General features: G+C 45.9%; 1 protein-coding gene across 1 annotated transcript; it reads right to left on the minus strand.

The window, feature by feature from the left end:
• Positions 1-8,682: 8,682 nt before the first annotated feature.
• Positions 8,683-21,416, minus strand: LOC311114591 (cyclin-Q-like). Its single transcript, XM_084189831.1, has 5 exons — positions 21,026-21,416; positions 20,601-20,784; positions 17,582-17,714; positions 12,700-12,918; positions 8,683-8,887 (listed from the first exon to the last, which is right to left on the minus strand). The coding sequence occupies exons 1-5, from the start codon at positions 21,153-21,155 to the stop codon at positions 8,798-8,800; spliced, it is 756 nt and encodes a 251-aa protein (XP_084045957.1). The 5' UTR covers positions 21,156-21,416; the 3' UTR covers positions 8,683-8,797.
• Between the last annotated feature and the right edge of the window lie 5,219 nt (positions 21,417-26,635).

A 26,635-nucleotide genomic window follows, 5' to 3' on the forward strand; every position in this document is an offset into this window, starting at 1 on the left:
CGTAGGCCTATTAGACTATAGTCTACCAATACCTATACCACGTAGTCGTAGGCCTATTAGACTATAGTCTACCAATAGCTACTGTATACCACGTAGTCGTAGGCCCTATTAGACTATAGTCTACCAATAGCTATACCACGTAGTCGTAGGCCCTATTAGACTATAGTCTACCAATAGCTACTGTATACCACGTAGTCGTAGGCCTATTAGACTATAGTCTACCAATAGCTACTGTATACCACGTAGTCGTAGGCCTATTAGACTATAGTCTACCAATAGCTATACCACGTAGTCGTAGGCCTATTAGACTATAGCCTACCAATATCTACTGTATACCACGTAGTCGTAGGCCTATTAGACTATAGTCTACCAATAGCTACTGTATACCACGTAGTCGTAGGCCTATTAGACTATAGTCTACCAATAGCTACTGTATACCACGTAGTCGTAGGCCTATTAGACTATAGTCTACCAATAGCTATACCACGTAGTCGTAGGCCTATTAGACTATAGTCTACCAATAGCTACTGTATACCACGTAGTCGTAGGCCTATTAGACTATAGTCTACCAATAGCTACTGTATACCACGTAGTCGTAGGCCCTATTAGACTATAGTCTACCAATAGCTACTGTATACCACGTAGTCGTAGGTCCTATTAGACTATAGTCTACCAATAGCTACTGTATACCACGTAGTCGTAGGCCTATTAGACTATAGTCTACCAATACCTATACAAAGTAGTCGTAGGCCTATTAGACTATAGTCTACCAATAGCTATACCACGTAGTCGTAGACCTATTAGACTATAGTCTACCAATAGCTACTGTATACCACGTAGTCGTAGGCCCTATTAGACTATAGCCTACCAATAGCTACTGTATACCACGTAGTCGTAGGTCCTATTAGACTATAGTCTACCAATAGCTATACCACGTAGTCGTAGGCCTATTAGACTATAGTCTACCAATAGCTACTGTATACCACGTAGTCGTAGGCCCTATTAGACTATAGTCTACCAATAGCTACTGTATACCACGTAGTCGTAGGTCCTATTAGACTATAGTCTACCAATAGCTACTGTATACCACGTAGTCGTAGGTCCTATTAGACTATAGTCTACCAATAGCTACTGTATACCACGTAGTCGTAGGCCTATTAGACTATAGTCTACCAATACCTATACCACGTAGTCGTAGGCCTATTAGACTATAGTCTACCAATAGCTATACCACGTAGTCGTAGACCTATTAGACTATAGTCTACCAATAGCTACTGTATACCACGTAGTCGTAGGCCTATTAGACTATAGTCTACCAATAGCTACTGTATACCACGTAGTCGTAGGCCTATTAGACTATAGTCTACCAATATCTACTGTATACCACGTAGTCGTAGGCCTATTAGACTATAGTCTACCAATAGCTACTGTATACCACGTAGTCGTAGGCCTATTAGACTATAGTCTACCAATAGCTATACCACGTAGTCGTAGGCCTATTAGACTATAGTCTACCAATAGCTACTGTATACCACGTAGTCGTAGGCCTTTTAGACTATAGTCTACCAATAGCTACTGTATACCACGTAGTCGTAGGCCTATTAGACTATAGTCTACCAATAGCTACTGTATACCACGTAGTCGTAGGCCTATTAGACTATAGCCTACCAATAGCTATACCACGTAGTCGTAGGCCTATTAGACTATAGTCTACCAATAGCTACTGTATACCACGTAGTCGTAGGCCTATTAGACTATAGTCTACCAATAGCTACTGTATACCACGTAGTCGTAGGCCTATTAGACTATAGTCTACCAATAGCTACTGTATACCACGTAGTCGTAGGTCCTATTAGACTATAGTCTTCCTCAAATTATTGTTGTTTGTTCCTGAACTGGCCGAATGGCAGAGCTATCCTTCAGCACCACAAGTTGGTTCAACTTCTTTAACAGCACCATGAAGGTGCCCCAATCACTTAAAATGACATCTCATCAAGATCTGTTTTCTAGCCTAATAGTAATAATACCCATCACTTATTATTAGTATTACAAATAGAAGATGATCACTTCTCACAAAGGTGCTCCTTTAGTAAAGTTAGATCAAAGCTGGATCAATGTCTTGCAAGATCAATGATTAATTAGTATTCTACATAACAGAACTGAATATAATAGCTTAGGCCTATAACGTTCCTGTTACACCAAAAACACCTCAAGATTTTCCGATTGTTAGCTGTAACTGAATAGGTATGCGCCAGGCAGGATATATGCTTTGATTGAAAGAAAATACAAGAAAGGCGTATAGTTTGTTAACACCATCTGCTTTAATTCGCTCATGAAACAATAATTCAACAAGATCTAAACGCATATTCCCATGAAACTGATTGAGATCAATCAAATGATTGGCATGGAGATGCAGATTGGACGTAAAAGGTTATTCTTTGTCTGAAAGCAATGGCTAGCTAGTTTGCTAACTATTCTAGCTAGCTAACTAACTAGCTATCAGCAACGGTATAGTTGTTTCACGCCTGAGAGTGCCTGTAATTACGCCAGCTGGCTGCCTACAATAATCACATACAATAATTGCCTACCATTCAGCTGTTTTCTAACCTCATTGTCTGAACCGTTAACGTTAGGTAGCAAGGTGGCTACTGTGCTTGAAAATTAGCAAGCTTGTTGCAACCTGGATAGCTACTTGTAAACAATAGCTGGAACGACCGAGTGAACAGACGCGAACTGGCTGAGTCAATTCAGTGGCTAGCTTTGCACTTGGCTAGCTAACAGTAGCTGCTAGGGGTAAGTCATAACCTACACTTGTGTTTTGTTTTTTACATATTGATAGCCCGAGTCGCTCAAGGAATTCGGGACATGGGTGACTAGCTAACGTTAGTTTGGCTCTCTCTGTGTGTTCGTGCCGTGTGTTATGACGAGGTGCCCGGACGTTTTCACGGAATAATACTGCACCTAGTTAGCTAGCTGAATAAACTAGGTTAGTCTATTCCTAGAAAACATTGAACCGCTGTAGTTTACAACAATTATAGTTTCTGAGGTGGAAGTTGGGAGAATTATATTTGGGAGTTGTGGCTCTCTCCTTTCCCAGATGTTTAGTTCATGTTATTCCGATCTCCTCTGCATTATTGTAGCCATCTGCTGCAGCCTGTCAACTATGCCTCTGCCTATCCCTGTTCTCTCCTCTCCGCACAGGCTACACAAACGCCTCACACTGCGTGGCTGCTGCCTCTCTAACCTGGTGGTCCCTGCACGCACCACACACCTGGAGTTCCAGGTCTCAGGCAGCCTCTGGAACTGCCGTTCTGCTGCCAACAAGGCTGACTTCATCCCAGCCTATGCTACCCTCCAGTCCCTCGACTTCCTGGCGCTGACGGAAACATGGATTACCACTGAAAACACTGCTACTCCTACTGCTCTCTCCTCGTCTGACCATGTGTTCTCGCATACCCCGAGAGCATCTGGTCAGAGGGGTGGTGGCACAGGAATCCTCATCTCTCCCAAGTGGTCATTCTCAATTTTTCCCCTAACCCATCTGTCTATCTCCTCATTTGAATTCCATGCTGTCACAGTCACTAGCCCATTTAAGCTTAATATCCTTGTCATCTATCGCCCTCCAGGTTCCCTTGGAGAGTTCATCAATGAGCTTGACGCCTTGATAAGTTCCTTTCCTGAGGATGGCTCACCCCTCACAGTTTTGGGGGATTTCAACCTCCCTACATCTACATTTGACTAATTTCTCTCTGCCTCCTTCTTTCCACTCCTCTCCTCTTTTGACCTCACCCTCTCACCGTCCCCCCCTACTCACAAGGCAGGCAATACGCTTGACCTCATCTTTACTAGATGCTGCTCTTCTACTAATCTCACTGCAACTCCCCTCCATGTCTCCGACCACTACTTTGTATCCTTTTCTCTCTCGCTCTCCTCCAACACTACTCACTCTGCCCCTACACAGATGGTAATGCGCCGCCGCAACCTTCGCTCTCTCTCTCCCACTACTCTCTCCTCTTCCATCCTATCATCTCTTCCCTCTGCTAAATCCTTCTCCCTCCAATCTCCTGATTCTGCCTCCTCAACCCTCCTCTCCTCCCTTTCTGCATCCTTTGACTCTCTGTGTCCCCTATCCTCCCGGCCGGCTCGGTCCTCCCCTCCAGCTCTGTGGCTTGATGACTCATTGCGAGCTCACAGAACAGAGCTCCGGGCAGCTAAGGCCACTTTCTACCACTCTAAATTCCAAGCATCTGCCTCTAACCCTAGGAAGCTCTTTGCCACATTCTCCTCCCTGCTGACTCTCTTGCTATCTCTCTCAGAATGACCTTCTTGATCCAAACCAGTCAGGTTTCAGGACTGGTCATTCAACTGAGACTGCTCTTCTCTGTGTCACGGAGGCTCTCCGCACTGCTAAAGCTAACTCTCTCTCCTCTGCTCTTGTCCTTCTAGACCTGTCTGCTGCCTTTGATACTGTGAACCATCAGATCCTCCTCTCCACCCTCTCCGAGCTGGGCATCTCCGGCCCGGCTCACTCCTGGATTGCGTCCTACCTGACCGGTCGCTCCTACCAAGTGGCGTGGCGAGAAGCTGTCTCCGCACCACGTGCTCTCACCACTGGTGTCCCCCAGGGCTCAGTTCTAGGCCCTCTCCTATTCTCCCTATACACCAAGTCACTTGGCTCTGTCATATCCTCACATGGCCTCTCCTATCATTGCTACGCTGACGATACACAACTAATCTTCTCCTTTCCCCCTTCTGATAACCAGGTGGCGAATCGCATCTCTGCATGTCTGGCAGACATATCAGTATGGATGACGGATCACCACCTCAAGCTGAACCTTGGCAAGACAGAGCTGCTCTTCCTCCCGCCCGTTCCATGATCTCGCCATCACGGTTGACAACTCCGTTGTGTCCTCCTCCCAGAGTGCGAAGAGCCTTGGCGTGACCCTGGACAACACCCTGTCGTTCTCCGCTAATATCAAGGCGGTGACCCGATCCTGCAGGTTCATGCTCTACAACATTCGGAGAGTACGACCCTGCCTTACACAGGAAGCGGCACAGGTCCTAATCCAGGCACTTGTCATCTCCCGTCTGGATTACTGCAACTCGCTGTTGGCTGGGCTCCCTGCCTGTGCCATTAAACCCCTACAACTCATCCAGAATGCCGCAGCCCGTCTGGTGTTCAACCTTCCCAAGTTCTCTCACGTCACCCCGCTCCTCCGCACACTCCACTGGCTTCCAGTTGAAGCTCGCATCTGTTACAAGACCATGGTGCTTGCCTATGGAGCTGTGAGGGGAACGGCACCTCTGTACCTTCAGGCTCTGATCAGTCCCTACACCCAAAGGAGGGCATTGCGTTCATCCACCTCTGGCCTGCTGGCTCCCCTTCCTCTGCGGAAGCATAGTTCCCACTCAGCCCAGTCCAAACTGTTCGCTGCTCTGGCACCCCAATGGTGGAACAAGCTCCCTCATGACGCCAGGACAGCGGAGTCACTCACCACCTTCCGGAGACATTTGAAACCCCACCTCTTTAAGGAATACCTGGGATAGGATAAAGTAATCCTTCTACCCCCCCCAAAAAAAAAAAAAAAATAATAATAATTGTAAAGTGGTTATCCCACTGGCTATAGGGTGAATGCACCAATTTGTAAGTCGCTCTGGATAAGAGCGTCTGCTAAATGACGTAAATGTAAATGTAAAACGTGAAGAATTAGCCTATCACTGACGATTGACAGTGACGATAGCCTATTTTTAAATTAGATACGCCTAACTTGGTGTTTGGGGGTATTAAAAATAGATCATTTTATTGAGACAATATATGTGGACATAAATAGACGTTGCAATTGGAGGATATATTTTATGCATATTCCATAATGATAGGCTATTCAATTGGCTGTATTTGTCGGTACAAACTTTGATTAAGGAAATTATGACGTTGTTTATTTTTTTGCGCTCCCTCACCTAAAAAAATAGCACTACACCACGGATCATCAGACATCACAGATATCACTGTTTCACACATAGTCTAGATGCACACACGCGCAGCCTACACACCACCGACACACCGTGCAGGCCGAGCTCAAGGACAGCGCGAGGAGGGAGGCAGAATCCTGTTAATGCACGTGGAATCCACTAAAAGCAACAGATCACGAGCTAAATCTTTTACCGTCCAGATGTTGATATTGATCATGATGATGAATGTTGTCCCCTTGAAGATCTGCTTTGTCTGTCGGCAGGCAGCGTCCACGAGGATGAAGTGAAGGAGATGGAAGGAGGGATGGATGAGGGAGAGGGAGGGAGGGAGGGATGAGGGAGAGGGAGGGATGAGGGAGAGGAAGGGGGGAGGGAGGGATGGATGAGGGAGGAAGGGAGGGATGAGGGAGAGGGAGGGATGAGGGAGGGAGAGGGAGGGATGGATGAGGGAGAGGGAGGGAGGGAGGGAGGGATGAGGGAGAGGAAGGGAGGGATGAGGGAGAGGGAGGGAGGGAGAGATGAGGGAGAGGAAGGGGTGAGGGAGAGGGAGGGAGGGAGGGATGAGGCAGAGGAAGGGGTGAGGGAGGGAGGGATGGATGAGGGAGGAAGGGAGGGATGAGGGAGAGGGAGGGATGAGGGAGGAAGGGAGGGATGAGAAAGAGGGAGGGATGAGGAAGGGATGAGGGAGGGATGAGGGAGAGGGAGGGATGAGGGAGGGAGGGATGGATGAGGGAGAAACACTTCATCCATGCCTTGAAGTTTCGATTAATTAAACTGTTGAGCCTACCATGATCAATTATGAATAGGCCTAGATTTGACAGATAGCTTCTCTACCTGGGGGTTCCTTCCTATTGGTACTGTAACAGGTAATGGCTGTCCAAATGATCATCAATAAATACCCCCCTACTGTTGACCAATCGCTGACGAGGGGGCGTAGATTTCAGCTACCGACTTCGGGGTTGCCTCGAGAGAAAAAATGTAGTGTGCCGAAACATGTCCTCATAATATATGCACTAACTGTTCCAAACTGTTTTGGCTGGGAAGCATGCAGACACCTTACTCTCTCTCTCCCGTACCACTCTCCCTCTCTTCCAACCTTAGTTTATTAATGGAGAGAATGCTGCACCCTTCCTTATTCATATTAAAAAGAGATAGACAGAGAGAGAGAGAGAGAGAGAGAGAGAGAGAGAGAGAGAGAGAGGACAGGAGAGAGAGAGAGAGAGAGAGAGAGAGAGAGAGAGAGAAGAGAGAGAGAGAGAGAGAGAGAGAGAGAGAGAGAGAGAGAGAGACAGGAGAGAGAGAGAGAGAGAGAGCTTCTTATTGTTTCTCTGTTTTATTTGGAAGGCAAACATCATGTAGACCATGGGTGTCAAACTCAATTAGTGGAGGACGTGTGTCTGCTGGTTAATTCCCTTTAATTAGTGGAGGACGTGTGTCTGCTGGTTAATTCCCTTTAATTAGTGGAGGACGTGTGTCTGCTGGTTAATTCCCTTTAATTAGTGGAGGACGTGTGTCTGCTGGTTCATTCCCTTTAATTAGTGGAGGACGTGTGTCTGCTGGTTAATACCCTTTAATTAGTGGAGGACGTGTGTCTGCTGGTTAATTCCCTTTAATTAGTGGAGGACGTGTGTCTGCTGGTTAATTCCCTTTAATTAGTGGAGGACGTGTGTCTGCTGGTTAATTCCCTTTAATTAGTGGAGGACGTGTGTCTGCTGGTTAATTCCCTTTAATTAGTGGAGGACGTGTGTCTGCTGGTTAATTCCCTTTAATTAGTGGAGGACGTGTGTCTGCTGGTTAATTCCCTTTAATTAGTGGAGGACGTGTGTCTGCTGGTTAATTCCCTTTAATTAGTGGAGGACGTGTGTCTGCTGGTTAATTCCCTTTAATTAGTGGAGGACGTGTGTCTGCTGGTTAATTCCCTTTAATTAGTGGAGGACGTGTGTCTGCTGGTTAATTCCCTTTAATTAGTGGAGGACGTGTGTCTGCTGGTTAATTCCCTTTAATTAGTGGAGGACGTGTGTCTGCTGGTTAATACCCTTTAATTAGTGGAGGACGTGTGTCTGCTGGTTAATTCCCTTTAATTAGTGGAGGACGTGTATCTGCTGGTTAATTCCCTTTAATTAGTGGAGGACGTGTGTCTGCTGGTTAATTCCCTTTAATTAGTGGAGGACGTGTGTCTGCTGGTTAATTCCCTTTAATTAGTGGAGGACGTGTGTCTAATGGTTCATTCCCTTTAATTAGTGGAGGACGTGTGTCTGCTGGTTAATTCCCTTTAATTAGTGGAGGACGTGTGTCTGCTGGTTAATTCCCTTTAATTAGTGGAGGACGTGTGTCTGCTGGTTAATTCCCTTTAATTAGTGGAGGACGTGTGTATGCTGGATAATTCCCTTTAATTCGTGTCCAACTAAGACCTAGACAACCAGGTGAGGGGAGTTCCTGACTAAGACCTAGACAACCAGGTGAGGGGAGTTCCTTACTAAGACCTAGACAACCAGGTGAGGGGAGTTCCTTACTAAGACCTAGACAACCAGGTGAGGGGAGTTCCTTACTAAGACCTAGACAACCAGGTGAGGGGAGTTCCTTACTAAGCCCTAGACAACCAGGTGAGGGGAGTTCCTTACTAAGACCTAGACAACCAGGTGAGGGGAGTTCCTCACTAAGACCTAGACAACCAGGTGAGGGGAGTTCCTTACTAATCAGTTACGTATTAACTCTTCATTTAACATTTATTATCAAAAAGGTGAACAGTTGAAAAACAGTTAAGTTCTTCAGAGTACAGAAAATACTACTCAACAGTACATATACACATAAAATGTCCCCCCCCCCTTCAGGTACATCTGGCCTCCATATCGTAGAGCTGTAGCAGGTCAGAGATGATGGCATCAATGTGTTCCTTAGTGACGTCTTCACACAGCACCTAGAGACACACAGAGAGAAGAGCTCAATACACACAGCACCTAGAGACACACAGAGAGAAGAGCTCAATACACACCCACCATCCTATCAGACCCACCCACCATCCTATCACACCCCACCATCCTATCAGACCCCACCCACCATCCTATCAGACCCACCATCCTATCACACCCCACCCACCATCCTATCAGACCCCACCCAAAATCCTTTCAGACACACCCACCATCCTATCAGACACACCCACCATCCTATCAGACCCCACCCACCATCCTATCAGACCCCACCCACCATCCTATCAGACCCCACCCACCATCCTATCAGACCCCACCCACCATCCTATCAGACCCCACCCACCATCCTATCAGACCCCACCCACCATCCTATCAGACCCCACCCCACCATCCTATCAGACCCCACCCCACCATCCTATCAGACCCCACCCCACCATCCTATCAGACCCCACCCCACCATCCTATCAGACCCCACCCACCATCCTATCAGACCCCACCCACCATCCTATCAGACCCCACCCACCATCCTATCAGACCCCACCCACCATCCTATCAGACCCCACCCCACCATCCTATCACACCCACCCCACCATCCTATCAGACCCCACCCACCATCCTATCAGACCCCACCCCACCATCCTATCAGACCCCACCCACCATCCTATCAGACCCCACCCACCATCCTATCACACCCACCCCACCATCCTATCACACCCACCATCCTATCAGACCCCACCCCACCATCCTATCAGACCCCACCCACCATCCTATCAGACCCCACCCACCATCCTATCAGACCCCACCCACCATCCTATCAGATCCCACCCACCATCCTATCACACCCACCCCACCATCCTATCACACCCACCATCCTATCAGACCCCACCCCACCATCCTATCAGACCCCACCCACCATCCTATCAGACCCCACCCACCATCCTATCAGACCCCACCCACCATCCTATCACACCCACCCCACCATCCTATCACACCCACCATCCTATCAGACCCCACCCCACCATCCTATCAGACCCCACCCACCATCCTATCAGACCCCACCCACCATCCTATCAGACCCCACCCCACCATCCTATCAGACCCCACCCCACCATCCTATCAGACCCCACCCACCATCCTATCAGACCCCACCCACCATCCTATCAGACCCCACCCACCATCCTATCAGACCCCACCCACCATCCTATCAGACCCCACCCACCATCCTATCAGACCCCACCCACCATCCTATCAGACACACCCACCATCCTATCAGACCCCACCCACCATCCTATCAGACCCCACCCACCATCCTATCAGACCCCACCCACCATCCTATCAGACCCCACCCACCATCCTATCAGACCCCACCCACCATCCTATCACACCCCACCATCCTATCAGACCCCACCCACCATCCTATCAGACCCCACCCACCATCCTATCACACCCACCCCACCATCCTATCACACCCACCATCCTATCAGACCCCACCCCACCATCCTATCAGACCCCACCCACCATCCTATCAGACCCCACCCACCATCCTATCAGACCCCACCCACCATCCTATCAGACCCCACCCACCATCCTATCACACCCACCCCACCATCCTATCACACCCACCATCCTATCAGACCCCACCCCACCATCCTATCAGACCCCACCCACCATCCTATCAGACCCCACCCACCATCCTATCAGACCCCACCCACCATCCTATCACACCCACCCCACCATCCTATCACACCCACCATCCTATCAGACCCCACCCCACCATCCTATCAGACCCCACCCACCATCCTATCAGACCCCACCCACCATCCTATCAGACCCCACCCCACCATCCTATCAGACCCCACCCACCATCCTATCAGACCCCACCCACCATCCTATCAGACCCCACCCACCATCCTATCAGACCCCACCCACCATCCTATCAGACCCCACCCACCATCCTATCAGACACACCCACCATCCTATCAGACCCCACCCACCATCCTATCAGACCCCACCCACCATCCTATCAGACCCCACCCACCATCCTATCAGACCCCACCCACCATCCTATCAGACCCCACCCACCATCCTATCAGACCCCACCCACCATCCTATCAGACCCCACCCACCATCCTATCAGACCCCACCCACCATCCTATCAGACCCCACCCACCATCCTATCAGACACATATGGGCGGTGCCGGTCCATTTCTTTTGTCAGCTGGTGATTGTCATGCAAATAACCGCCGGTCTCCCGGTAATTGACCGTTAGTTAACATAAACATGTTTAGCATTGTAGTATATGGAGAATTATGACTTTGCTAATGTTTTTAAGTGGAACCTGAGAGGATGTTTATTCAGTTTCAGAGGGAGCCGTTTTAGAGTGACACCCCATAGAACAGAGGGAGTCTGTTTGTTGGAGACAGGTGATTGGACAGTATGGGGAACCACCTATATTTTGGGAAAGATTATAAGTACTGGGTTTGAACAAAGAAGAGCAGAGCAGACATATTCTTTTCGGACACTGCTCTCCGGATGATCTTGACATCTGTAAACTTATGCTGAAATCTTGTGATATGAATAAAACTTATGATCAAAGCTCAGTATAAGCGGACTCCTTTGTTACAGCATAATTAGCCACATTAACTCGACACTACAGCATCTCCAGGCCTCCACACATACAAGCTGCTGATGCGCTCCTTTGGAACATTTAAAAAAGCCTAATAAATCCATGTAATATAGACTAAACCATCACAATAAATACTATATTTATCTTAGACATACAGTGGGGGAAAAAGTGTTTAGTCAGCCACCAATTGTGCAAGTTCTCCCACTTCAAAAGATGAGAGGCCTGTAATTTTCATCATAGGTACACGTCAACTATGACAGACAAATTGAGAAAAGAAAATCCAGAAAATCACATTGTAGGATTTTTAATGAATTTATTTGCAAATTATGGTGGAAAATAAGTATTGTATTGTGTGTAGATTGATGAGGAACATGTTTAATTGGATCCATTTTAGAATAAAGCTGTAACGAAACAAAATGTGGAAAAAGTGAAGGGGTCTAAATACTTTCCGAATGCACTGTAAACATGTCCGGTCTGTGCGGAGCAAGACATGGAGGCTAGTAGTTTACTAATATGGAATTATTTCTTATTTAGAATGGCCCACAAAAAGAAAACGTCATCCATAGCCTGCGCTGGAATAGTGAATGGAGGTTATGTAAAAAATAAATATATTCTTTATTTATTTTACCCCCTTTTTCTCCCCAATTTCGTGATATCCTATTGTGATCCAATTACGATCTTGTCTCATCCCTGCAACTCACCAACGGGAGAGGCGAAGGTCGAGTCATGCATCCTCCGAAACATGACCCGCCAAACCGCGCTCCTTAACACCCGCCCGCTTAACCTGGAAGCCAGCTGCATTTTTCTCTGTTGAGATAATTTCCTTTTGAATTTCTAGCCAAATGTAAAATGTTCCTGTTTTGATTAATTTAATAGAGTGAGTTAGATCTGCTCTATAACAAATTAGCATTCCCCGTGTCTCTCTCTCTCTCTCTCCGACCCCCCCCCACCTGCCACCTCTCTCTCTCTCCGACACCCCCCCCCCACCTGCCACCACACTCTCTCTCCGACACCCCCCCCCCCCACCCCTCTCTCTCCCCTCCCACCTCTCTCTCTCTCCGACACCCCCCCCCCCCACCCCTCTCTCTCCCCCCCACCCCCCCCCCCAACCTCTCTCTCCGACACCCCCCCCCAACCTCTCTCTCCGACACCCCCCCCCAACCTCTCTCTCCTTACCTGCCACCACTCTCTCTCTCCGACAGGAACCTCCACCCCGTAGCTGAGCAGTGCCAGGTACAGCGTTGCTATGGCGATGTGTTGGGGGGCGTGGCGCACACACATGGTGCCATGGTAACAGTCTCTAAGCAACGCCCAGGTGGTCTCGGCGACGGGAGTTCTGGACCAGGCGTGACGATTCACTAACGACTTCACTGACAGGAGGTAGTGGAGGAGATACTACACACAACACACACACACACACACAACACACAACACACACGCACAACACACACACACACACAGACAGAGATGTTACAAACGCAGACCAGGTATGTGTTACCAATCTGAAACTGTTTTGCTGTCAGTGACTGACATAACAAGTAGTGCTGAGCGATTCTTTCTTTTTGAGGTCGCTTCGGTTTCATTATGAAAAAATTATCACGGTTTTAAATTTCGATTATAATTTTTTAACAAATGCACTATGCGTTATGTGGGTCAAATGCTGTAACAACACAGAATAAAATCAATTAAAAGTCCCATGATGGTAGTGACTGACCATTACTGCTTATCACTTATTAACCATCATTTATTCACATTACTTTAATAAAATATTTCAGTTGTGTATATTACATTTGTTTTATTTGATGACTTATTTATTTCATTCCAAGTCGTCATCTCATCTCTGTAGAGCTAAACCATGAGGTCGAAGGAATTGTCTGTAGAGCTCCGAGATAGGATTGTGTCGAGGCAAAGACATGTGGAGATGGGAGAACCTTCCAGAAGAACAACCATCTCTGCAGCACTCCACCAATCAGGTCTTTATGGTAGAGTGGCCAGACGGAAGCCACTCCTCAGTAAAAGGCACATGACATCCCGCTTGGAGTTTGCCAAAAGGCACCTAAAGACTCTCAGACCATGAGAAACAAGATTCTCTGGTCTGATGAAACCAAGATTGAACTCTTTGGCCTGAATGCCAAGCGTCACGTCTGGAGGAAACCTGGCACCATCCCTACGGTGAAGCATGGTGGTGGCAGAATCATGCTGTGGGGATGGTTTTCAGGGAGACTGGTCAGGATCGAGGGAAAGATGAACAGAGCAAAGTACAGAGAGATCCTTGATGAAAACCTGCTCCAGAGCACTCAGGACCTCAGACTGGGGCGAAGATTCACCTTCCAACAGGACAACGACCCTAAGCACACAGACAAGAAACTCCCCAAATACAGGTGTGGCAAGCTTGTAGCGTCATACCCAAGAAGACTCGAGGCTGTAATCGCTGCCAAAGGTGCTTCAACAAAGTACTTAGTAAAGGGTTTGAATACTTATGTAAATGTGATATTTCCGTTTTTTCTTAATATACATTTGCACACATTTCTGAAAACCTGCTATGTCATTATGGGGTATTGTGTGTAGATCCATTTGATGTGGGGAAATAAGGCTGTAACGTAACAAAATGTGGAAAAAGTCAAGGGGTCTGAATACATTCTGAATGCACTGTAAGCAGGCGCGCAATAGATTATGGTCATCGTAGTTAATTGCCACTTTTTCTGCACTAAACAATGTAGAATATTGGCCTGTTGGAAACTACAACTCCATACTACATCGCGCAGTTCAGGCTGGATCTGATTTACCTCTACAGAAACTACACATCGAGCTCACAGAAAAATCCCCAACTAAATAGAATTCAAATAATTGAACAGACATCGGTCAATTAGTTGTTTAAAAACCGAAAAATAGATATTTTGGTTAATCGCTCAGCATTTAATAACGAGAAAACTTGATGCACAACCAAATTTCTAAATTTCACCTTGTGTATTCTACTATTCTAATCACCACCTGGTGTATTCTACTATTCTAACCACCACCTGGTGTATTCTACTATTCTAACCACCACCTGGTGTATTCTACTATTCTAATCACCACCTGGTGTATTCTACTATTCTAATCACCACCTGGTGTATTCTACTATTCTAATCACCACCTGGTGTATTCTACTATTCTAATCACCACCTGGTGTATTCTACTATTCTAATCACCACCTGGTGTATTCTACTATTCTAATCACCACCTGGTGTATTCTACTATTCTAACCCTCAACAGTAAGTTGAGACCCAGACTGAGTTCCTAAAAAAGTATTACTATTTTTGTATTCTTTTTTGGAAGGGAGGAAAATCTATTTGTATTTGTATTTATTATGGATCCCCATTAGTTCCTGCCAAGGCAGCAGCTACTCTTCCTGGGGTTTATAATGGATCCCCATTAGTTCCTGCCAAGGCAGCAGCTACTCTTCCTGGGGTTTATTATGGATCCCCATTAGTTCCTGTCAAGGCAGCAGCTACTCTTCCTGGGGTTTATTATGGATCCCCATTAGTTCCTGCCAAGGCAGCAGCTACTCTTCCTGGGGTTTATTATGGATCCCCATTAGTTCCTGCCAAGGCAGCAGCTACTCTTCCTGGGGTTTATTATGGATCCCCATTAGTTCTTGCCAAGGCAGCAGCTACTCTTCCTGGGGTTTATTATGGATCCCCATTAGTTCCTGCCAAGGCAGCAGCTACTCTTCCTGGGGTTTATTATGGATCCCCATTAGTTCCTGTCAAGGCAGCAGCTACTCTTCCTGGGGTTTATTATGGATCCCCATTAGTTCCTGCCAAGGCAGCAGCTACTCTTCCTGGGGTTTATTATGGATCCCCATTAGTTCCTGCCAAGGCAGCAGTTACTCTTCCTGGGGTTTATTATGGATCCCCATTAGTTCTTGCCAAGGCAGCAGCTACTCTTCCTGGGGTTTATTATGGATCCCCATTAGTTCCTGCCAAGGCAGCAGCTACTCTTCCTGGGGTTTATTATGGATCCCCATTAGTTCCTGCCAAAGCAGCAGCTACTCTTCCTGGGGTTTATTAAGGATCCCCATTAGTTCCTGCCAAGGCAACAGCTACTCTTCCTGGGGTTTATTATGGATCCCCATTAGTTCCTGCCAAGGCAGCAGCTACTCTTCCTGGGGTTTATTATGGATCCCCATTAGTTCCTGCCAAGGCAGCAGCTACTCTTCCTGGGGTTTATTATGGATCCCCATTAGTTCCTGCCAAGGCAGCAGCTACTCTTCCTGGGGTTTATTATGGATCCCCATTAGTTCCTGCCAAGGCAGCAGCTACTCTTCCTGGGGTCCAAACATATTAAAGCACTTTCATTACATATAAAACAAAATATAAAACAGTACATCATATAACATTATTACACCACTACATATCTACAACACAAAATGTTTAATACCACCATACAACAATATCACAATGTACGTGTGTGTAGAGTGTGTGTGCTAGCGTTTGTGTGTGTATGCATGTGTCTGTACCTGTGTGTGTGTCTCTTCACAGTCCCCGTTGTTCCATAAGGTGTATTTTTACCAGTTTTTTAAAATCTGATTCTACTGCTTGCATCAGTTACCTGATGTGGAATAGAGTTCCATGTAGTCATGGCTCTATGTAGTACTGTGCGCCTCCCATAGTCTGTTCTGGACTTGGGGACTGTGAAGAGACCTCTGGTGGCATGTCTTGTGGGGTATGCATGGGTGTCTGAGCTGTGTGCCAGTAGTTTAAACAGACAGCTCAGTGCATTCAACATGTCAATACCTCTCATAAATACAAGTACTGATGAAGTCAATCTCTCCTCCACTTTGAGCCAGGAGTGATTGACATGCATATTATTAATGTTAGCTCTCTGTGTACTTCCAAGGGCCAGCCGTGCTGCCCTGTTCTGAGCCAATAGCAATTTTCCTAAGTCCTTTTTTGTGGCACCTGACCACACGACTGAACAGTAGTCCAGGGGCGACAAAACTAGGGCCTGTAGGACCTGCCTTGTTGATAGTGCTGTTAAGAAGGTAGAGTAGCGATTTATTATGGACAGACTTCTCCCCATCTTAGCTACTGTTGTATCAATATGCTTTGACCATGACAGTTTACAATCCAGGATTACTCCAAGCAGTTTAAGCAGTTTAGTCTCCTCAACTTGCTCAATTTCCAAATTATTTATTACAAGATGTAGTTGAGGTTTAGGGTTTAGTGAATGATTTGGCCCAAATACAATGCTTTTAGTTTTGGAAATATGTAGGACTAACTTATTCCTTGCCACCAATTCCGAAACTAACCGCAGCTATTTGTTAAGTGTTGCAGTTATTTCAGTCGCTGTAGTAGCTGACGTGTATAGTGTTGAGTCATCCGCATACATAGACACACTGGCTTTACTCAGAGCCAGCGGAATGTCGTTAGTAAAGATTGAAAACAGTAAGGGGCCTAGACAGCTGCCCTGGGGAATTCCTGATTCTACCTGGATTTTGTTGGAGAGGCTTCCATTAAAGAACACCCTCTGTGTTCTGTTAGACAGGTAACTCTTTATCCACAATATAGCAGGGGGTGTAAAGCCATAACACATACGTTCTTTCCAGCAGCAGACTATGATTGATAATGTCAAAAGCTGCACTGACATCTAACAAAACAGTCCCCACAATCATTTTATCATCAATTTCTCCCAGCCAATCATCAGTCATTTGTGTAAGTGCTGTGCTTGTTTAATGTCCTTCCCTATAAGCGTGCTGAAAGTCTGTTGTCAGTTTGTTTACTGTAAAATAGCATTGTATCTGGTCAAACACAATTTTTTCCTGAAGTTTACTAAGGGTTGGTAACAGGCTGATTGGTCAGCTATTTGAGCCAGAAAAGTGGGCTTTACTATTCTTGGGTAGGGGAATGACTTTAGCTTCCCTCCAGGTCTGAGGGCACACACTTTCTAGTAGGCTTAAATTGAAGATGTGGCAAATACTTTTGGTCTACATAAAGATGGGCCACCAGTTGCCCATCCCTGGGTTAGAGGTTAGGAGTCAGGGGTTAGAGTTCAGGGGTCAGGGGTCAGTACAGACCTTGTGTGGGTGCTGGAAGGAGACGTGGAAGTTGAGTTGTCTTAGGACCAGGAGTTCACACTGCACCACACTGTCCCTGAGGTCCCAGAATGCACCATCACAAGCCAGAGGCTCACTACTACTGTGGAAATACCTGGAGAGAGAGAGGGGTGGGGGGAGAGTGGGAGGGAGAGGATGGATAAGGAGGGAGGGAGAGAGGGGAGAGTGGGAGGAGGAGAGAGAAGGAGATTATACATCAGGGTTATGTTGAGTAAGAGTTCCTCGGCATACACATCTCCCTTGAGCTGAAATGGTCTAACCACACGGACCTCAGGAGGCTGAAGAAATGTGGCCTGTCTCCGAGGGCCTCACAGTGTTCCACAGGAGCACCATCGAGAGCATACTGTCGTGCTGCATCACAGCCCGCTAACCGCAAGGTACTATAGAGGGTGGTACGCTGAGCCATGCCCACTGCCTGCCCTCCAGGAAGGCCAAGAAGATATTCTGCTATTCTACCCACCCCCCACGAACATTTACCCCCAGCCCCAATGGACATTCATCATTGTTACAGCTGTAAATATGTATTCATACTATATATTTCACGGTATACGTTTAGATTTTTTTGTCACTGGCCTACACACAATACCACATAATGTCAAAGTGGAATTATGTTTTTTATAAATTTGTAAAACAAATTTAAAACATAATTCCACTTTGTGTAGGCCAGTGACCATTTTAAATCCATGATGTAACACAACAACATGGGAAAAGGCAAGGGGTGAAGGATCAACACCAATATGACAGAGAAGAATTATGGACAAATATTACAATACCTCCCTCCCTCCCTCCGCCCCTCCCTCCCTACCTCCCTCCGCCCCTCCCTCCCTCCACCCCTCCCTCCCTCCGCCCCTCCCTCCCTCCCTCCCTCCGCCCCTCCCTCCCTCCCTCCCTCCCTCCCTGTGGCACACGATGATGTAACACCCCCACCTACCTACAGTGAGGGAAAAAAGTATTTGATCCCCTGCTGATTTTGAATGTTTGCCCACTGACAAAGAAATGATCAGTCTATAATTTTAATGGTAGGTTTATTTGAACAGTGAGAGTCAGAATAACAACAAAACAATCCAGAAAAACGCATGTCAAAAATGTTTAAATTGATTTGCATTTTAATGAGGGAAATAAGTATTTGACCCCCTCTCAATCAGAAAGATTTCTGGCTCCCAGGTGTCTTTTATACAGGTAACGAGCTCTTAAAGGGAGTGCTCCTAATCTCAGTTTGTTACCTGTATAAAAGATACCTGTCCACAGAAGCAATCAATCAATCAGATTCCAAACTCTCCACCATGGCCAAGACCAAAGAGCTCTCCAAGGATGTCAGGGACAAGATTGTAGACCTACACAAGGCTGGAATGGGCTACAAGACCATCGCCAAGCAGCTTGGTGAGAAGGTGACAACAGTTGGTGCGATTATTCGCAAATGGAAGAAACACAAAATAACTGTCAATCTCCCTCGGCCTGGGGCTCCATGCAAGATCTCACCTCGTGGAGTTGCAATGATCATGAGAACGGTGAGGAATCAGCCCAGAACTACACGGGAGGATCTTGTCAATGATCTCAAGGCAGCTGGGACCATAGTCACTAAGAAAACAATTGGTAACACACTGAAATCCTGCAATGCCCGCAAGGTCCCCCTGCTCAAGAAAGCACATATACAGGCCCGTCTGAAGTTTGCCAATGAACATCTGAATGATTCAGAGGAGAACTGGGTGAAAGTGTTGTGGTCAAATGAGATCAAAATCTAGCTCTTTGCCATCAACTCAACTCGCCGTGTTTGGAGGAGGAGGAATGCTGCCTATGACCCCAAGAACACCATCCCCACCGTCAAACATGGAGGTGGAAACATTATGCTTTGGGGGTGTTTTTCTGCTAAGGGGACAGGACAACTTCACCGCATCAAAGGGACGATGGACAGGGCCATGTACCGTCAAATCTTGGGTGAGAACCTCCTTCCCTCAAACAGGGCATTGAAAATGGGTCGTGAATGGGTATTCCAGCATGACAATGACCCAAAACACACAGCCAAGGCAACAAAGGAGTGGCTCAAGAAGAAGCACATTAAGGTCCTGGAGTGGCCTAGCCAGTCTCCAAACCTTAATCCAATAGAAAATCTGTGGAGGGAGCTGAAGGTTCGAGTTGCCAAACGTCAGCCTCGAAACCTTAATGACTTGGAGAAGATCGGCAAAGAGGAGTGGGACAAAATCCCTCCTGAGATGTGTGCAAACCTGGTGGCCAACTACAAGAAACGTCTGACCTCTGTGATTGCCAACAAGGGTTTTGCCACCAAGTACTAAGTCATGTTTTGCAGAGGGGTCAAATACTTATTTCCCTAATTAAATTGCAAATCAATTTATAACATTTTTGACATGCGTTTTTCTGGATTTTTTTAAAAATTCTGTCTCTCACTGTTCAAATAAACCTACCATTAAAATTATAGACTGATCATGTCTTTGTCAGTGGGCAAACGTACAAAATCAGCAGGGGATCAAATACTTTTTTCCCTCACTGTACCTACCTATGTCGCGTTCAAAACAACTGGGAACTGGGAACTCTGAAATCTTTGACTTCCGATCGTTCAAAACAACAGGGAACTCTGAAAAAAACGAGCTCTGACTGGGAAAAATTGATTTGAACAGAATTTCAAGTCGGGATCTCGGTCCTCTTTCTAGAGCTCTGACTTTCCGACCTGAAGATCACTGACTCATGATTTGACCTCGTATTTTTCAGAGTTTCCAGTTGTTTTGAACGTGGCACTACCAACCTACCTACCTCACACATTGATTTAACAGCCCTACCTACGGCACATGTTGATGATGTAACCTACCTCCCTGATGATGATTTAACAGCCCTACCTCGGAGGACGCATGACTCCTCTCCTGAGCCCCTTTGGGAGTTGCAGCGATGAGACAAGATCGTAATAGGATAATCACGAAACTGGGGAGAAAAAGGGTGTAAAAAAACAAACAGAAACAGCCCTACCTACCTGTGGCACACGTTGATGATGTCACGGGTGCGGAGGTGCTGTTCCTCCACCTTGCCTGCGAGGTAGATGCAGCTCATAGCCACCAGGTAGGGCTCATACACCGTCACGCTCACACACTGGAAGAACTGGTGGTACAACACGCACGCTGTCGCCACCGGCACCGAACGCATGCCCAACTTAACACCTGGGGAGGGGGCGAGAAAGGGGGGGGGGGCGTTAAGGGTCAGTGGTGTAGGCTTTTGTGCTAGCCAAGCCGCGACTCTTTATTCTACTAATAACCGCCTTATTTAAAATTATGATATACTCAGATGTTTTAACACTGGTCTGGAGCAAAATCCTGCACCCATACCGGCCAAGGCAGGGTATGACTGACCACCCATAGTTGGTTAGGGATAGGGGTTGGGGGTTCTGTTTCGGTACTGTACCCGTTTCCATGATGAACCGACAAACACGAAAGTGGGTTTTAATCTCCCGTGTGGAGTCCGTCTCCGTGTCCCAGGCTGGAGGACCCCTCTTCCCCCCCGGTGTACTGTCCAGCCGCGAGACTGTCTCCATGGAACCGGGTGTAATGAACCTGGCTTTCTCTAGAATTGCTAGCTAGCTATTAGCTAAACAGTGCTTTGCCCTGTACAGAATGGAGAATGTTACACTACCATTGACTATAGTAGTTAACAAGAGCCGTTAACTAGTTTATCTTGTTTCTTTCTAGCTTGTCTGCTACTAATTGGGGCTAATCATAGCCAATTTAAATGATCTGATATTATTTGGGCTAACCAACACGCTTGCTAGTCTCTCACTTCCGCACACACTAGTATCAAAGACGGGACACAAACTCTGCGCCAGTATTACGCCAGCAGCAAAAACGATGACGTCACGTTCGTATGGTAATTATGATACCTTCAAAATAAAAGCCAACATTTCAAAATATTGCAATTTTATTTTACCTTTATTTAACTAGGCAAGTCAGTTAAGAACAAATTCTTATTTACAATGACGGCCTACACCGGCCAAACCCGGCCGCCCTATGGGACTCCCAATCACGGCCTGATGTGATACAGCCTGGAATCACTACAAGCACTGAGATGCAGTGCCTTAGACCACTGCGCCGCTCGGGATAACTCTTTCAAAAGACATTGCATTTTAATCAGTGGCTACTTCTACTTCTATTGTGCCAACAGGAAAAGGCAAGGTGAGTAATTTATGAAAAAAAAAATATATATATTGTTTAGAATTATTTTTTACCAAGAATGAAAAAATACAATGTTGACACTGTTATGTTGGGAATATTGGGCTGTAGATACTTTTCTACCGGTCTCAGCTAAAGTGGGGTGTAGAATATTCAGTAGGGTCTTCGGAGGGGTACTGTGTCATACAATTTTCTCTCTACAACCAAATATGTTTCCATGTACAGTCTATTACAGTGTATTGTATTGGGGGCTATAGAGTCCGTGGAGTGAAAAGCCAGCAGCAGGCGATGTGACACAGTTCACTCTTATTGTGAAGGGGGAAAAAATCCTCAATAGTGTGCCAGCGTAATTTTCCTGCTACTAGGAGAACCGTAATAAACAACACGATAGTGTTCCAGCGTAATATCCTGCTACTAGGAGAACCGTAATAAACAACACGATAGTGTTCCAGCGTAATATCCTGCTACTAGGAGAACCGTAATAAACAACACGATAGTGTTCCAGCGTAATATCCTGCTACTAGGAGAACCGTAATAAACAACACGATAGTGTTCCAGCGTAATATCCTGCTACCAGGAGAACCGTAATAAACAACACGATAGCGTGCCAGCGTAATATCCTGCTACTAGGAGAACCGTAATAAACAACACGATAGTGTTCCAGCGTAATATCCTGCTACTAGGAGAACCGTAATAAACAACACGATAGTGTTCCAGCGTAATATCCTGCTACCAGGAGAACGGTAATAAACAACACGATAGTGTTCCAGCGTAATATCCTGCTACCAGGAGAACGGTAATAAACAACACGATAGCGTTCCAGCGTAATATCCTGCTACTAGGAGAACCGTAATAAACAACACGATAGTGTTCCAGCGTAATATCCTGCTACTAGGAGAACCGTAATAAACAACACGATAGTGTTCCAGCGTAATATCCTGCTACCAGGAGAACCGTAATAAACAACACGATAGCGTGCCAGCGTAATATCCTGCTACTAGGAGAACCGTAATAAACAACACGATAGTGTTCCAGCGTAATATCCTGCTACTAGGAGAACCGTAATAAACAACACGATAGTGTTCCAGCGTAATATCCTGCTACTAGGAGAACCGTAATAAACAACACGATAGTGTTCCAGCGTAATATCCTGCTACCAGGAGAACCGTAATAAACAACACGATAGCGTGCCAGCGTAATATCCTGCTACTAGGAGAACCGTAATAAACAACACGATAGTGTTCCAGCGTAATATCCTGCTACTAGGAGAACCGTAATAAACAACACGATAGTGTTCCAGCGTAATATCCTGCTACCAGGAGAACGGTAATAAACAACACGATAGTGTTCCAGCGTAATATCCTGCTACTAGGAGAACCGTAATAAACAACACGATAGTGTGCCAGCGTAATATCCTGCTACTAGGAGAACCGTAATAAACAACACGATAGTGTGCCAGCGTAATATCCTGCTACTAGGAGAACCGTAATAAACAACACGATAGTGTTCCAGCGTAATATCCTGCTACTAGGAGAACCGTAATAAACAACACGATAGCGTTCCAGCGTAATATCCTGCTACTAGGAGAACCGTAATAAACAACACGATAGTGTTCCAGCGTAATATCCTGCTACTAGGAGAACCGTAATAAACAACACGATAGTGTTCCAGCGTAATATCCTGCTACCAGGAGAACCGTAATAAACAACACGATAGCGTGCCAGCGTAATATCCTGCTACTAGGAGAACCGTAATAAACAACACGATAGCGTGCCAGCGTAATATCCTGCTACTAGGAGAACCGTAATAAACAACACGATAGCGTGCCAGCGTAATATCCTGCTACTAGGAGAACCGTAATAAACAACACGATAGTGTTCCAGCGTAATATCCTGCTACTAGGAGAACCGTAATAAACAACACGATAGTGTTCCAGCGTAATATCCTGCTACCAGGAGAACGGTAATAAACAACACGATAGTGTTCCAGCGTAATATCCTGCTACTAGGAGAACCGTAATAAACAACACGATAGTGTGCCAGCGTAATATCCTGCTACTAGGAGAACCGTAATAAACAACACGATAGTGTTCCAGCGTAATATCCTGCTACTAGGAGAACCGTAATAAACAACACGATAGTGTTCCAGCGTAATATCCTGCTACTAGGAGAACCGTAATAAACAACACGATAGTGTTCCAGCGTAATATCCTGCTACCAGGAGAACCGTAATAAACAACACGATAGCGTGCCAGCGTAATATCCTGCTACTAGGAGAACCGTAATAAACAACACGATAGTGTTCCAGCGTAATATCCTGCTACTAGGAGAACCGTAATAAACAACACGATAGTGTTCCAGCGTAATATCCTGCTACCAGGAGAACGGTAATAAACAACACGATAGTGTTCCAGCGTAATATCCTGCTACTAGGAGAACCGTAATAAACAACACGATAGTGTGCCAGCGTAATATCCTGCTACTAGGAGAACCGTAATAAACAACACGATAGTGTGCCAGCGTAATATCCTGCTACTAGGAGAACCGTAATAAACAACACGATAGTGTTCCAGCGTAATATCCTGCTACCAGGAGAACGGTAATAAACAACACGATAGTGTTCCAGCGTAATATCCTGCTACTAGGAGAACCGTAATAAACAACACGATAGTGTGCCAGCGTAATATCCTGCTACTAGGAGAACCGTAATAAACAACACGATAGTGTTCCAGCGTAATATCCTGCTACTAGGAGAACCGTAATAAACAACACGATAGTGTTCCAGCGTAATATCCTGCTACTAGGAGAACCGTAATAAACAACACGATAGCGTTCCAGCGTAATATCCTGCTACTAGGAGAACCGTAATAAACAACACGATAGTGTTCCAGCGTAATATCCTGCTACTAGGAGAACCGTAATAAACAACACGATAGTGTTCCAGCGTAATATCCTGCTACCAGGAGAACCGTAATAAACAACACGATAGCGTGCCAGCGTAATATCCTGCTACTAGGAGAACCGTAATAAACAACACGATAGTGTTCCAGCGTAATATCCTGCTACTAGGAGAACCGTAATAAACAACACGATAGTGTTCCAGCGTAATATCCTGCTACCAGGAGAACGGTAATAAACAACACGATAGTGTTCCAGCGTAATATCCTGCTACTAGGAGAACCGTAATAAACAACACGATAGTGTGCCAGCGTAATATCCTGCTACTAGGAGAACCGTAATAAACAACACGATAGTGTGCCAGCGTAATATCCTGCTACTAGGAGAACCGTAATAAACAACACGATAGTGTTCCAGCGTAATATCCTGCTACCAGGAGAACGGTAATAAACAACACGATAGTGTTCCAGCGTAATATCCTGCTACTAGGAGAACCGTAATAAACAACACGATAGTGTGCCAGCGTAATATCCTGCTACTAGGAGAACCGTAATAAACAACACGATAGTGTTCCAGCGTAATATCCTGCTACTAGGAGAACCGTAATAAACAACACGATAGTGTTCCAGCGTAATATCCTGCTACTAGGAGAACCGTAATAAACAACACGATAGCGTTCCAGCGTAATATCCTGCTACCAGGAGAACCGTAATAAACAACACGATAGCGTTCCAGCGTAATATCCTGCTACCAGGAGAACCGTAATAAACAACACGATAGCGTTCCAGCGTAATATCCTGCTACTAGGAGAACCGTAATAAACAACACGATAGTGTTCCAGCGTAATATCCTGCTACTAGGAGAACCGTAATAAACAACACGATAGTGTTCCAGCGTAATATCCTGCTACTAGGAGAACCGTAATAAACAACACGATAGCGTTCCAGCGTAATATCCTGCTACTAGGAGAACCGTAATAAACAACACGATAGTGTTCCAGCGTAATATCCTGCTACTAGGAGAACCGTAATAAACAACACGATAGTGTTCCAGCGTAATATCCTGCTACCAGGAGAACGGTAATAAACAACACGATAGTGTTCCAGCGTAATATCCTGCTACTAGGAGAACCGTAATAAACAACACGATAGTGTGCCAGCGTAATATCCTGCTACTAGGAGAACCGTAATAAACAACACGATAGTGTTCCAGCGTAATATCCTGCTACTAGGAGAACCGTAATAAACAACACGATAGTGTTCCAGCGTAATATCCTGCTACCAGGAGAACGGTAATAAACAACACGATAGTGTGCCAGCGTAATATCCTGCTACTAGGAGAACCGTAATAAACAACACGATAGTGTTCCAGCGTAATATCCTGCTACTAGGAGAACCGTAATAAACAACACGATAGTGTTCCAGCGTAATATCCTGCTACCAGGAGAACGGTAATAAACAACACGATAGTGTGCCAGCGTAATATCCTGCTACTAGGAGAACCGTAATAAACAACACGATAGTGTTCCAGCGTAATATCCTGCTACTAGGAGAACCGTAATAAACAACACGATAGTGTGCCAGCGTAATATCCTGCTACCAGGAGAACCGTAATAAACAACACGATAGTGTTCCAGCGTAATATCCTGCTACTAGGAGAACCGTAATAAACAACACGATAGTGTTCCAGCGTAATATCCTGCTACTAGGAGAACCGTAATAAACAACACGATAGTGTTCCAGCGTAATATCCTGCTACTAGGAGAACCGTAATAAACAACACGATAGTGTTCCAGCGTAATATCCTGCTACTAGGAGAACCGTAATAAACAACACGATAGTGTTCCAGCGTAATATCCTGCTACTAGGAGAACGGTAATAAACAACACGATAGCGTGCCAGCGTAATATCCTGCTACTAGGAGAACCGTAATAAACAACACGATAGTGTTCC

This window comes from Coregonus lavaretus (assembly GCF_964263955.1).
Source record: "Coregonus lavaretus genome assembly, contig: HAP1_SCAFFOLD_693, whole genome shotgun sequence".
Lineage (NCBI taxonomy): Eukaryota > Metazoa > Chordata > Actinopteri > Salmoniformes > Salmonidae > Coregonus > Coregonus lavaretus.

Bases quoted from the DNA above. Each gene is read 5' to 3' on its own strand.
- LOC311114591 (XM_084189831.1), bottom strand. From the start codon at position 21,155: ATGGAGACAGTCTCGCGGCTGGACAGTACACCGGGGGGGAAGAGGGGT. The intron at 17,715-20,600 runs GTAGGTAGGGCT...CTCTCTCTCCAG, and splicing joins ATCATCAACGTGTGCCACAG to GTATTTCCACAGTAGTAGTG. The intron at 12,919-17,581 runs GTCTGTACTGAC...TGTTGTGTGTAG, and splicing joins CCTTCCAGCACCCACACAAG to TATCTCCTCCACTACCTCCT.